Below are 14,496 nucleotides of genomic sequence, written 5' to 3' on the forward strand. Positions count from 1 at the left end.
GTGGAGCACCCTGCCCTAAATATAATCTACATGTTTGCTTTGCAAACTGGGTTTCAACACACCCCCAGCAGCCCAGCTCACTCCCCTCAATCAGCTAGCCCCTGCACTAAAACTGGCCTTACTCTCAGAGCTTTCAACCTGGATGCAAAGATCACAGTCCCACCCCACATAGAGAGAATGTGCCCTTGGCTTCTTGTCCTGGCTCTGCTCTGCTGGCCAGTGATCCATAGCAACACCACTCTCCCTCTGAGGCTGGCACCACCACCCTGTCCCTGTGAAGTCAGAACTGACTCAGAGGTTCCCAAGTCTAGGAGCTCTGAGCTAGCTCAGCTCTCCACCTCCAGGAAGGCCAGGCCAGGGGCGGTCCCTGCCTTTGCCCTGCAATAAATATACCGTCCAACCTCCCCAGGCTTCTCGCCCCAGCCTTCCTGACCACTATCAACAATGGTAAGTGTATCTGGGTCATGTGGGTAGCCGTGAGTGCCGACCCACGGTGACTCAAGAAGTTCCTGCCATCACCTCTCACTGCGCCTTTCCTCTCCCCTCTAGACGACCTATACCAACAAAGGACCAAAGGTAAGCCAAGAAGAGAGATGCAGGGCCCTTGGCCGAGGAAGGGAAAGACAAAGGTGTCAAAGTGGAGGAGGAGGATGCCCATGGGTGTGTGACATCAGCCTGAATCCCCATCCCCTCCAGCTGACCGAGCTGGACTCAATGTCAGCTTCCTGAAGAACTCCCTCCATAAATGCCTGTCGGTCTCTTGAACCTGTTCAGATTTGTTTTGTTTTGTTTTGTTTTTCGGGACATGGTTTCTCTGTGGCTTTGGAGCCTGTCCTGGAACTAGCTCTTGTAGAGCAGGCTGGCCCCAAACTCACAGAGATCTGCCTGCCTCTGCCTCCCAAGTGCTGGGATTAAAGGCGGGCGCCACCACCACCCGGCTTACCTGTTCAGATTTTTTTCTGTGGTCTCCCTGATACCCATGCCGTTCCCACATGAGCTCATTTCCTTCTGAGAACCCTGGGCAGGCCTCCTGTGGGGGATCCCTAATTCTGAACTCCTAAGGAGCTCAAACCCTCTAGCACAAGATGTCTTTGGAGGCTAGACAGAGATGCGGGGGGCGGGTGACATTCTCCTAGGTCTGGGGACTGAGACTGGAGAAAGGAGGCAAGGACAAACTCCATCCTGGGATCCAACCTCCTTTTTCTTCCTTCCTGCAGCCCGAGCGAGGCCGATTCCTCCATTTCCACTCTGTGACCTTCTGGGTTGGCAATGCCAAGCAGGTAGAAAGGCTGGAGGGGGCAGGGGACAGGTCAGAGGCCTCCTTTAGGGGGCTGGCCCCAGCTGCAGCTGGGATTGGCTACTGTGAGGGGAGGATCCAGGCCAGGCTAGAACTGGCCCTTTGGATTCTCATTACACAATCAAACCCACAGACCCCAGCAGGGACCTTTCAGAGGGAGGGGAGGGTTGCCGCTCTTCCTAGGAGGGTCTCTGAATGGGGAACAAGAAGGCAGGCAGAAGTCTGGGGATCCCTTCTAGGGATCTCTGGCTTTGGTCCCCATGCCCCTCTGAACCCCTTACCACTGTGCCACCCAGGCTGCCTCCTTCTACTGCAACAAGATGGGCTTTGAGCCGTTGGCCTACAAGGGCCTGGAGACGGGTTCCAGGGAGGTGGTCAGTCATGTCATCAAGCAAGGAAAAGTGAGTACGCACCCAGGTGTCCTGGCGTGGAGGGCTCCAGTGTGTCCTGCAATGGGGTACCCTGTCGTTTCAGGACACACATCCAGCTGGTTCCAAGATGCATGGCAAAGCATGACTCATGCCCTAGGCAGTGGGATCTCCCTGGCTTCATGGCTTTCCCAAACTAGCCTAGCATTGGACCCATAGAAGCCCTAGAAACCTAGGATGTCAGAGAAGAGACTTTAAATGGGCTCTGATCCATGGGATCCCTGGAGTTCTATAGGCTCTGACTGAGGACCCAGCACAAGGCTACCACAGGGGAAAACCCCCAGCTCTGAGAACCAGGAGGGACCAGAGGCAACAAGGGGCAGGAACACATGCTCCAGGGATCCTGTATGGTGGAGTCTTGTGTCCCACCAGGGGTGCCATAGAGTAGGCAGGGAAGATGGAGGGCAAGCACCTCACCCTCTCCTGGCCACCAATCACCAATCCCATCCCCTTGTCCACTTTTTAGATCGTGTTTGTTCTCTGTTCTGCTCTCAACCCCTGGAACAAAGGTGAGGGGCATCACAGCGGGTGGCAGTGTGACCCTGACAGTTGATCAGGGCATGGATTGGGGCTGGGTGAGACTGGAGCCCAGAAGGCCGGGGCTGGATAGGGGCTCAGAACGCCACTGCCTGTATTCTCCTGCTGGCCGCAGAGATGGGCGACCACCTGGTGAAGCATGGTGACGGAGTGAAGGACATCGCGTTCGAGGTGGAGGACTGTGAGCACATCGTGCAGGTGAGAAGCTGCTGGACGGACAGAGCAAGCCTCTGCCACTAGGACCCCGGCAGTCAGGCCGGACGCTAATTCCAGCGACACACACCCCATCCTTGACTGCGTCTGCTCTCTGTGCAAATCTCATGTCCAGTTTTCCAAAATGGGGATAATCATAGCCTTGCTGAAAGGTTGGAAAGAAAATGAATTAAAATGATCATGTCTGAGCCGGGCGGTGGTGGCGTAGGCCTTTAATCCCAGCACTCGGGAGGCAGAGGCAGGTGGATCTCTGTGAGTTCGAGGCCAGCCTGGTCTACAAGAGCTAGTTCCAGGACAGGAACCAAAAGCTACGGAGAAACCCTGTCTCGAAAAAAAAAAAAAAAAAAAAAAAGATCATGTCTGGACCAGAACATTCTCAAGAGGTGATCTAGAGCCAGCCATGGTGATGCCCACCCTGAGCCTCGGAGGGAAGATCCGGAGTTCAGTTACCCTCAGCTTCACAGAGAGTTTGAGGATAGCCTAGGCTACACGAGGCCCTCCTTCAGAAGGTCTCCTTGCTCATGGGTTGGGCTCCGTAGTAAAGCACTTGCCTCATAAGCTTCCCAAGCAAGGCACTGAATGGAAGAAAATGGGAACTGAGAGGTTTAGTGCGTGGCTGTGTGGCTTTGAGTGCATGACATAACTTCTCTGCGCTTCTTTCCTCGGAATGGAGATGGCAATCGCATCTCATGTGACTGTCAGATTAACCCCAGAGCAGTGCCCAGCCTGTGATAGGAACACTTCGTGCAGTGAGTGAGCTCCCGCTGAGAAAATGTGTGAGCCTGGTAGGGCACTCGGCACTGGGTCTGACATGCTAAGTGCCCAATGAAAGAGCAGTCCGTCTGTTGCTATATGACCACTCCTCTTCTAGGAGGGAAAACTGAGGACTGGAGAGACAGCAGGTTCAAAGAGTAGTTGGTAAAGGCAGGGCCGACAGGCAAGCTCGCTTGCTTTGTCTCCTATAAGCACAGCTTCGAACCTGGACCTGTTTCTCTACCTGGCAGATGGGCATGAGGCATGGTCCCAGAGAATCCAGCTGAAGGTAGCTAGCTAAGTGCCTTGCTATGTCAGAACCACACAGAAGCTCACAGCAGGAGCCCTGCAGAATGTCTCTGGGAGGCTCCAGCCCTCACTTCTCTCCCAATGTGGTCTCCCATATAGAAAGCCCGGGAACGGGGAGCCAAAATTGTGAGGGAGCCCTGGGTGGAGGAAGACAAGTTCGGGAAGGTGAAGTTCGCTGTGCTACAGACGGTGAGTGAACTCTGCTGGCCCACTCCCACGGAGACACCACGACACCCCCCCCCCCCCCCCCCCCCCCCAACTCGTCCATTACACCACCCTATCCACAAGCCTCAGAGTATAGCCTTTCTCAAGACTGACCTCTGAAAAGCATGACCAGCGCCCAGAGGCTGCTGGGAGCTGCCAGGCATCCTCCCCAGTGGGAAGCAACAGCTTGGGGGGTATAAGCTTCAGCAGAGGTGGGGACATTAAAAGGGGGTGGGCAGTAGCATCTGAGCAACCCCCCCCCATGGTAAATGACCAAATACTGAAGCGGGAACTCACACGTGACCTGGGCACATATTGAGCCTCCTCATGCCTCAGTCTCTCCACCTACAACCCCTCCCCTGTCAGGAAAGCCCCCAGGAGGACAATGCCCAACACAGGGGTTACTCTCTACAGGGATGGTGAGCCTGCACAGCACTCCTGTTACCTGGAGACCGGGGCAGCCACCAGTCCCTCTTCCTCAAAGTTATATTAAATTTAAAGATTGCTAAAAGTGAGGAAGGCCTGTAATCTCAGCCTCTGGGGGTCTGAGGCAGGAGGCTCACAAATTCCAGGTGCTTAGGCTCAAATCCAGCCTGCACAACTCAGTGAGATGCTGTCTCAAGATCTAAAAAGTGGAAAGAGAGCTGCGGAAATGAGATGGCGCAGTGGGTGCTGGGCAGAAACATGAGGACGTGGGTTCAGATCCCCAGCACCCATAGAAAAACATGAGGACGTGGGTTCGGATCCCCAGCACCTGTATAAAAAGCCAGGTACAGTAGGGGCTGGGGACATAGCTTCGTGGTCGAGCACTTGCCTGGCACATGTAAGGACCTAGGTTCAGTCCCCACCCCTGGGGGTAGGGGCAGAGCCAGCATACCTGTTAGGCCAGCATTAGGGGGTTAGGGGTAGACACAGGAAAACCCCTGGAACTAAGTGGAACTAACTAGGCTCAATCTCAAACATAAATAAAGCCACGAAGGAGAAAACTGAATCCCCAGGCCACAGTTTCTGGACCTACAGGCAGACTGAAGACACTACCAAACAAATGACAAGTAGCCATGCCTTCCAGAAAGGACTGCCCACTGAGTCGGGGTTAGATTCCTGGTGGAACCCAGAGGTCTGCTGGTGCCTTGAAAACACCGGACCCTAATAGAGCTGGTGGGTAGGGGCTTCTCCCTGACTCCAGCTGCTTCCCACCCCCAGTATGGAGATACCACACACACCCTGGTGGAGAAGATCAACTACACTGGCCGTTTCTTACCTGGATTCGAGGCCCCAGTGTACAAGGACACCCTCCTTCCAAAACTGTGAGTGCCCCTTGGTGTGGGAGTGGCAGAAAGAGATGCCCCCCCTTTCCACTCTGGTGGAATCTGAAGGTGGCACAGACACTGAGCTGTGGTATAGCAGGTGAAGGTCTAGGCCCCGGCCAGACTTTCTGGCTCACATCCCAGCTCTATTTCCAGCCCATGAACCTCGTGCAGGAGGCTCCTCTTTACACCTCTGCTTCTTCATCATAAGACGGGATGGGGAGAGCCGGGCAGTGGTGGCGCAGGCCTTTAATCCAGCACTTGGGAGGCAGAGGCAGGCAGACCTCCGTGAGTTCGAGGCCAGCCTGGTCTATAGAGTGAGTTCCAGGACAGTCAATGGGGCTGTTAAGCGCTGTCGGGTTAACTGTGCCTGATGCACAGCAGAGTCTGCTACATAAATGTGAGCTACTAGGGTTGGGGAAAGGTTCGTGGCAATGGAGAGGATTTGGGGGGCTAGTCTTCCCACATTCTAACCCCTTCTCTCTTCTAGGCCCAGATGCAACCTCGAGGTCATCGACCATATCGTAGGCAACCAACCCGACCAGGAAATGGTATCTGCCTCAGAATGGTGAGTCCCTGGCCTCGAACCCACAGAGATCCGCCTGCCTCTGCCTCCCAGTGCTGGGATTAAAGGCGTGTGCCACCACTTCCTGGCTACTTATTTATTTTTTACGTGTGCTTGTGTGTGGGGACACACACATCCCTCAGCACGTGTGTAGAGGCCGGAGAGAACAGTCGGCAAGAGCTGACTCTTTCCCCCACTCGGGTCCCAGGATGGAACCCATCAGGATTGGCGGCAAGTGCTTTTCCCATTGAGCGCCCCCACCAGCCCCCATCGCCCCAGTTCTCTAAGTAAAGTAGGAAATAGGGTACAGGCAGTGGAAGGCAACTGAGGCTGCAGATTCGTGCATTCGGTGTAAACTCTCACCTTCATCGAGGGGTGTCGCTACCTACCTGAGTCTGTTTATACATCATTATTTATTATTATTGCACAAGGTCACAGCGGGGCGTGCAGACCTGCACGTGAGGAAGATAAAGCCAAACCCACTTACTTATATGTATTTTTTGGTTCTTTGAGACAGGGTCTGTAGACCAGGCTGGCCTCAAACTCAGGGATCCACCTGCCTCTGCCTCCTGAGTGCTGGGATTAAAGGTGTGCACCACCTGGCAACATTATCATATTTAACCAGGAACGTTAACATGGCCCAGCTGAGGTAGCTACAAAAGCTCTCTACCACAGTAGCAGGCTGTTTTGGACCGCCAGCCCCTAAATCATGACTCAGAGATTTATTATTAACTATGAAAGCTTGGCTTTAGCTTAGCCTCTCTTCCTGCCTAGCTATTGGCCATTCAGCTCTTTATTACACCAATCATGGTGACACATCTTCACACAGTGTAAAGGAAAATTCCACAACGCACCACTAAGCTACAGCGCAGCCCTTTAAGGGTCCCGGCTCTGCAAAATCTCACAGTGGCAATTAAATGAGTTTGGTCAGCACATCCAAGCCATAGGTTTGCATCAGCATCACCCTCCTCTAGATGAGAAGTAAGCTCCTGGCCCCCCATTGGGAGCATCGGCTTCCTTCTATGGTTTGTTACGAGACCCTTTCCTCTCTCCTGGAAGAAAATTATCAAAAGAACAAATCTATGATGGCCAAGGTGTCACTGAGCGCTCACATGCTCAGTGGTGGGAATGGGACAATTATAAGTGGGTCTGGTCAGGCACTCAGGGGCGTGTCCCCTGGCCACTCCGCAGGTATCTGAAAAACCTCCAGTTCCACCGCTTCTGGTCCGTGGATGACACGCAGGTGCACACGGAATACAGCTCTCTGCGCTCCATCGTGGTGGCCAACTACGAGGAGTCCATCAAGATGCCCATTAACGAACCAGCGCCGGGCAAGAAGAAGTCGCAGATTCAGGTGGGGAAAGAGCAGGGAAGGAGGCTTGAGGGCTCTTACGGGGCACAGATCTGAGTGACTGACAAATGGCAGCGGTCTCCTCCCTTCTTCCTCTTCTTCAGGAATATGTGGACTATAATGGGGGTGCCGGGGTCCAACACATCGCTCTCAAGACGGACGACATCATCACAGCGGTTAGAACCCTGTTTCTGGCCCATGTGCCCTCTCTATCCGCTGCTGGGACAGTCTCTGCCAAATAGAGTAGGAGAGGGTGGTGGCAGTCCCTCTGGGAGGATGACAGGGCTTTCCTTCCAGATCATGTAACTCACAGAGTTACCCCTGCCCACTGTGATGGAAGAGTTGGTTCTGCAGAAAAATCCAGTCCCAAGTATAAGAAAGCCTGGGCTCCAGCCCCAGCTCTCCTGGTACTTTGCTGTGTGCCCAAGGGGATCCAGTGCCCTCTCTGGGCTTCAGTGTGCCTCAGTCTATAAACAAGAATATTAGACTATAAGACCACTTAGGTTCTTTTATCCAAATTAAATATGCTTTGCCTATGGATGCAACATTTAAGGAGACCAGAGCCTACCTAGTCCTAAAAGAGGAACTAGTTTAGTCCTGGCCCAAAGGACAGACAACAGGTCACTGTAAGAGCTGTGGGGAAAAGCTCAGAAGTGCGAGAGTGCGCAAGATAAGGCAAGGTGCATCTAAATAGGGCGATCAAGGAGGGTGTTCTAGTTAAGGTCTCTACTGCTGCGATGGAACACCATGACCAAAGCAACTTGGGGAGGAGAGGGTTTATTCGGCTCACACTTTGACATCACTGTCCATGACTGAAGGAAGCCAGGACAGGAGCTCAAGCAGGGCAGGAACCCGGAGGCAGGAGCTGATGCAGGGGCTGTGGAGGGCTGCTGCTTACTGGCTTGCTCCTCATAGCTTGCTCAGCCTGCTTTCTTATAGAACCCAGGGCCACCAGGCCAGGGGACGGTATCACCCACCATGGATGGGGCCCTCCCACACCATTTGCTAGTTAAGAAAATGTCCTACAGGCTTGCTTACAGCCCAATTTATGAAAGCATTTTCTCAACGGAGGCTCCCTCCTCTCTGATGAGGAGTGTGTCGAGTTGACATAAACCCAGCCAGGACAGAGGGCCACGTGGAGGAGGCAGTTGAGAAGAGACACCCCACACAGAAAGGACCACCAAGACAAAGATGAGGAAGCCAGGAACGCTGCAGAAGCAGCGAGAAGCATGTGGCTAGGACCGAATGAGGGAGGGAGACAGGAAGAGGTCAGAATGGGGCAGGTGGTCCCGGCCATGGAGGACCTTGAATTCTGACTCTGACTGTGACTTCATTGTGGGGTAAGCAGAGAAGCGACACACTTGGTTCATCTCCACCGAATTCATCCAGCCGCTATGCTGAGACAGACATAGCTTACTGCCTCAGTTTCCCTAACATAGAAAGGCAGGCGTGGAGTACACTTCTGTGAGACCAATCACTTCCGTTCTGTGCAGCTCAGACATAGGGAGAGGTCATGGGGCATCCTGACAGAGGAGCTTGGACAGGACCCTGCCATCTCCTGCTCTGCTAACCCTCCTGGCTACAGTAGTTGAGGTTAGGCGACCAGGCTGACCTGGACCCTGCTCCGTGACAGATCCGCCACTTGAGGGAGCGAGGCATGGAGTTCTTGGCTGTCCCGTCTTCTTACTACAAGCTGCTGCGGGAGAATCTCAAGACAGCCAAGATCCAGGTGAAGGAGAGCATGGACGTGCTAGAGGTGAGCCTGGCCCGTGCCTAGCTAGAAGAACAAGAGTCCTGAGTCCCCTGGGCCACACAGGCAGACCCCAGCTGGGGTGCGGGAAAGGGGGTGTCAGAGACAGGAACAACACAAGCAGCGGAGTGAAAACAGACCCACCTGAGGCTGCTCTGCGGAGTGGCTGGGGACAGCCTCTCCGAATTGACGGCTTCGCTTGAAATCTGTGTGATAAGGTTCCGGTCACGTGAAGGGCTGGGCAAACATAGAGCAACACACGCGAGGGTCCTGAAACAGGCACAGCCTCAAAGTGTGTGAGGGACAGAAAGAAGGCCACATCTGAAGTGACTGGAGGCCAGGCAGGTTGGCAGGGACCAGTTTTTTGTTTTTTTTCTCAAGATAGGATTTCTCTGTGTAGCCCTGGCTGTCCTGGAACTCACTCTGTAGACCAGGCTGGCCTCGAACTCACAGAAATCCAACTGCTTCTGCCTATGAGTGCTTGGGTTAAAGGTGTGTGCCGCCACCACCCGGCTTGTTTTTATTTTTATAACTTTAAAATTTTTCATTTCTCTTTCTCTATCTCTCTCTCTCTGGTGTGTACATGTATGTGCACACTTGCCTGTGTGAGCCACACATGTAAGTGAGGGCGTGAGGGTGCCTGTGAGCTTGTGGAGGCCTAAAGTTGATGCTGGGAATCATCCTCATCACTTTTCCACCTTATTCACTGAGGCAGGGTCTCTCAATCAAACTCAGGACTCACTGATGTGGCCAGTCTGCTTCTTTCTTTATTTCTTCCTTCCTTTCTTTCTTTTTTTAATATTTGTAATTTTTGCTTGTTTACTTGTTTGTTTTTTTTACTTTGTTTTGTTTTGATTTGTTTTCCAAGACATGGTTTTCTCTTTGTAACCTGTCTGTCCTGGAACTTTTTTGTTTGTTTGGTTTGGCTTGGTTTTTTCGAGACAGAGCTTCGCTGTAGCTTTGGAGCCTGTCCTGGAACTAGCTCTTGTAGACCAGGTTGGCCTCGAACTCACAGAGATCTGCCTGCCTCTGCCTCCCTAGTGCTGGGATTAAAGGTGTGTACCACCACTTCCCGGCTTAGTCCTGGAACTTTGTACATGGCTTTTGTACCCCAGGCATGTGCCACTACCTTGGGGGCTGGAGAGATGGCTCAGCTAGCGGTTAGGAGCATTAACAGTTCTTCCTGAGGTCCTGAGTTCAATTCCCAGGACCCACATGGTAGTTCACAACCATACATAATTGGATCTGATGTCCTCTTCTGGCATACGGGTATACATATACATACAGATAGAGCACCAAATAGACATAAAATAAATAAATCTTTAAAAATTATTAAAAGGGCTGGAGAGATGGCTCAGCAGTTAAGAGCACTGGCTGCTTTTCTGGAGGACCCAGGTTAAATTCCCAGCACCTTCAGGGCAGTTCACAACTGTCTGTAACTCCAGTTTCAGGGATCTGACACCCTCATACAGGTATACAGGCAGGCAAAACACCAATGTGCATAAAAACTCTTTTTTAAAAGTTATTTCTAAAAAAAAGAATCACACAGCTGGTCCACAACTTTAATCCCAGCACTCAGGAGGCAGAGACAGGCAGATCTCTGAGTCTGAGGCCAGCCTGGTCTACAGAGTGAGTTCCAGGACAGCCAGGGATACACACACAGAGAAACCTTGTGTCGAAAACAAAACAAAACAAAAAAACCCAAACAAAGAAAAGGCAAAAAGAAGAACAAAAAAGATTTGTTTTTATGTGTGGGTATGTGTCTGCACGTGGGTGGTTGCACACCACAATGGCTACAGAGTTCAGTGGCACCAGACCCCTGGAGTTGGAATCACAGTGGTTGTAAGATACCTGATATGGGTGTTGGGAACTGAACTTGGGTTCTCTAGAAGATTGGCAAATGTTCTTAACTTCTGGGCCATCTCTCCAGCCCCACAGTCCATGCCTATGGGGTACCTGATGCCTATGGGGTACCTGATCCTTGTCACGGCTGAATAGCATCCCACTGCATGGATAAATCACATTGTAATTATTCTTTCACCAGTGGGTGGCTGTGAGTTGGTTCTGTTTTTTTTTTTTTTTTTTTTTTTTGGCTATCATGGCTAAGGCTTCTGTGGACTTTGGTGTACAAGGTTCTACACGGAATTCCCTCTCTTGTGTATATGGGAGACTAACCACCTGGTACAGGCAAATATGTTTAAGACATTCTCTCTGCGTTATTTATTGTGTTGGGGGGGGGGCATTCATGGCACACGTGTGGGAGCCAGTTCTCTCCTTCTACCATGTGGGTTCCAGACACTAACCTCAGGTGGTGAGGCTCGGCAGCAAGTGTTTTTACACGCTGAGCCATTTCTGAGGCGAAAGACGTGTGTAACGTTCTGAGAAACTCCCAGGCTCTTTTCCCAAAGTGGATGCAGCATTTTATATTCTCATCAGCAACATAGAAGAGAATCCCAGTTTCCACCGAGTGACATCTGATAGGGGCTATGGGAGAATGGGGGTAGGGGGAGGCCAGACCTCAAGCCGTTCTAAGGATCCCACAAGGATCCTACAAGGGCGGGTGGGCCTTCCTCTAACGGAGCCCACTGTCTCCCTCCCAGGAGCTGAAGATCCTGGTAGACTACGACGAGAAAGGCTATCTCCTTCAGATCTTCACCAAACCCATGCAGGACCGGCCCACACTATTCCTGGAAGTCATCCAGCGCCACAACCACCAGGTAAGGCCGCACCCAAGAAAAGCACCCGCTCCTTGCTAGGTCCCCACCTCATTCTTGCCTTCCATCGCCACAGGGCTTCGGAGCGGGCAATTTCAATTCCCTGTTCAAGGCTTTCGAAGAGGAGCAAGCCCTACGGGGCAACCTCACCGACTTGGAGACCAACGGAGTAAGGTCGGGAAAGTAGGTTCGGCTCACACCCAGACCAAGGCAGACGCCGGGTGCATCAATCTTCTGCTGGCTGAGACAAACCCGGGGTTCCACCCACATCATGACCACGCCCCTCAATTGCAAGGGTCCCTCCTTGCCTGCTCCCTCCCTGCTGAGTAAAACGACTTTCCCAGGTCCAAAACTGTGTTTTGTGTTTGCTCTCGGCTAGAAGTAGTGGCGTCACTTCGCCGCCAGGGGGAGACCAAGACTGCTGAGCAGCCTGGGTCCTTTGTGTGCCGAGCTGCAGGTGCAGGGTGCAAGAACTTTAATAAGTAGGACCCTACTGGTGGGACGAACTTGTGGAACTAGGAACAAGGGGCATACACTATAGAGGCAAAGAGATAATACCGTTTCAAGGAGCGATAAGTGCCACTAAGACAGTAAGGCGGGTGGTGGGGTTGAGTCCAGTGACCATCTGATCCAGGGAAAGTACTAGAAAGGAAACAGTAGACAAGGTCCCGACATCGCTTTTAAAACCTTTAAAGATGAGCCCTCCTTAATGTCGTCACTCGGACCACATGGAGGGGATCAGAGGACTTTGGGGGTGGCATCCTTCCTGAGCCATCACAGGACACCCTTCCTGGTCTGTGATAGAGTCCAATCTGAACCCCCCAGCCCCTTCCCTGCACCCTGAACTGGCGGTCACTGGTGCCCCAACCCCCAGTGCAGCTGCATCCCGCATGTCCTTGTTCTCCAGACAGCTGGGAAAGGGGCTAATAGTCAAAAGGTACTGGATGGCTTCCTTCAAAACCCTGGGGGTGCAGCTCAGTGAGAGAAACAAACAAACAAACAAACAAACAAAAAACCGGAGGGGGGTGGACTTTGGTTTCTTTCTTTTTTCTTTCTTTCTTTCTTTTTTTTGGGGGGGAGGGGGGCGTTTCGAGACAGGGTTTCTCTGTGGCTTTGGAGCCTGTCCTGGAACTAGCTCTTGTAGACCAGGCTGGTCTCGAACTCAGAGATCCGCCTGCCTCTGCCTCCCGAGTGCTGGGATTAAAGGCATGCGCCACCATCGCCCGGCCTTTGGTTTCTTTCTTGTTGGACACAAACCAACTTAAAATTGGACTTACTTTATTTTGAGATGGGGGGGGGGGGAGTGTCTGACTATGTAGCCCAGGCTGACCTAGAACTTGCTATGCAGACCAGGCTAGCCTGTAACTCAAGTTCAGCTTGCCTCTGCCTCCACCTCCCAAAGGGTTGGGAATCAAATGTGTTTGGCACCACACCATGACAAAACTAGGCACACTTTGATCTCTGTAGGAAAAAGCCCTGAGATGGCACTGGTATCATGGGGGAAATTGCCATAACTTCTGTTGTGGTTTTTTGGTTTTTCCATCATAGGAAAAACCAGGGCTTCTAAGATCATGAACTGAGAAGTGGAAAGATGTTAGTGTTGGATACGGTGGTGCACACTTGCAGTCCCAGCCCTCCAGAGACTGAGGCAGGAGGATCAGAAGTTTGGGGACAGTCTCCATGCTGTACTGAGACTCATAAAAGCAAATCAAAAACAAAAGATGCAGGAGAAAATGAGAGGATCAGGCTGCAGCCAATGCAAAAATCCTCCCTCCCTATTTTCATGGCTCATGCAAAAAAAAAAAAAAAAAAAAGAAAAAAAAGAAAAAAAAGAAATCCTCTTGACACAGAAGGCTTGAAACCCCGTAGCGCGGGCCACATCTGCAGATTTTGTCTGTATGATTTCAAACAAATGAGCTGATATTTTTGTTGTTGTTTTGAGGCGGTTGTGTAGCCTGGTTGCCCGGGAACTCTCTACGTAGACCAGGCTACTCTGTAACTCAGAAATCCAGCTGCTTCAGCCTCTTGGATGCTAGAATCGAATGCACGTGCCATCATGCCCTGCTCCAGATAGCGTTTTAGAAAGCGGGGCCGTTTCACACACTCCCAGGGCTTCTGCTTCTTCTCACAGTAGACGCCCTTGTCTTTGGTCTTGCCTTGGTACTAAGTCGTGGGTACCTAACCGTATACCTAACACCCTCAGTGGGCTCAGACGGCCATAGCCACATCCCATACCAGCTACTTGCTACCTAGACGACCTTGGGCATGCTACTCAACAGAGCCTGACGCCTGTCTAGTGAATGGAGGAAACACTTATCTCCTGGCATGCTGTGAATCTTACATCAAACATACTTACACAGTGGCTGCCACAGGGTCATGGACATGGTTTGGTTTTGGTTTTTCCAAGACAAGGTTTCTCTGTGTAGCTTTGGAGTCTCTCCTGGAACCCACTCTGTAGACCAGGCTGGCCTCAAACTCACAGAGATCCACCTGCCTCTGCCTCCCAAGTATAGGGATTAAAGGCGTGCGCCACCACCTGCTTTCATGTGCGTGGTTTGTTTTTGTTTTTCAGACTGGGTCTTTTTTTTTTTTAAGATCTATTTATTTATTATGTGTACAGCATTCCTTCCATGTGTGCCCGCAGGCCAGGAGGGGACGCCGGGTCTCATCATAGATGGTTGTGAGCCACCATGTAGTTGCTGGGAATTGAACTCAGGACCTCTGGAAGAGCAGTCAGTGCTCTTAACCACTGAGCCATCTCTCCAGCCCCAGACTGGGTCTTAGTATGTAGCCTTGAACTCAAAGTCTTCCTGACTTTCCAGTACTGGAATTACAGGCATGAATCACGTTGCTTGGTTCTACTCCCAGGTTTGTCTTGGGTTTTAATTTTTACTTTATTGTGTGCAACATGCATGTGTGGATGCACGCACACGCCACACAGCACACGTGAGATCAGAGGGCAACTCTCAGGAGCCAGCTCTCTCCTTTCCACTGTGAGGTTTGAGGACTAAACTCAGGTTATATCCTGAGGTTATATCCTGAGCCATCTCACTAGCCCTGCGTCAAGT

The 14,496-nt window shown here is 51.9% G+C and overlaps 1 protein-coding gene across 1 annotated transcript; it reads left to right on the forward strand.

Moving 5' to 3' along the window:
• The first annotated feature begins 306 nt into the window (after positions 1-306).
• Hpd (4-hydroxyphenylpyruvate dioxygenase) lies at positions 307-11,780 on the forward strand. The gene is made up of 14 exons (XM_050146336.1): positions 307-447; positions 550-576; positions 1,218-1,280; positions 1,594-1,698; positions 2,192-2,234; positions 2,378-2,460; positions 3,637-3,726; positions 4,945-5,048; positions 5,539-5,616; positions 6,805-6,967; positions 7,069-7,140; positions 8,598-8,720; positions 11,315-11,431; positions 11,505-11,780. Exons 1-14 carry the CDS (start codon positions 445-447, stop codon positions 11,613-11,615), a joined length of 1,182 nt encoding a protein of 393 aa, XP_050002293.1. The 5' UTR covers positions 307-444; the 3' UTR covers positions 11,616-11,780.
• Positions 11,781-14,496: the final 2,716 nt, after the last annotated feature.

Source organism: Alexandromys fortis, unplaced genomic scaffold (assembly GCF_014885135.2).
Source record: "Alexandromys fortis isolate MF-2015 unplaced genomic scaffold, M_Fortis_MF-2015_v1.1 scaffold_56, whole genome shotgun sequence".
In the NCBI taxonomy this organism is placed as follows: Eukaryota; Metazoa; Chordata; class Mammalia; order Rodentia; family Cricetidae; genus Alexandromys; species Alexandromys fortis.

Excerpts from the sequence above, each read along its gene's own strand:
- Hpd (XM_050146336.1), top strand. Across the intron at positions 5,049-5,538 it reads GACACCCTCCTTCCAAAACT|GCCCAGATGCAACCTCGAGG; the intron begins GTGAGTGCCCCT and ends TCTCTCTTCTAG. Across the intron at positions 7,141-8,597 it reads CGGACGACATCATCACAGCG|ATCCGCCACTTGAGGGAGCG; the intron begins GTTAGAACCCTG and ends GCTCCGTGACAG.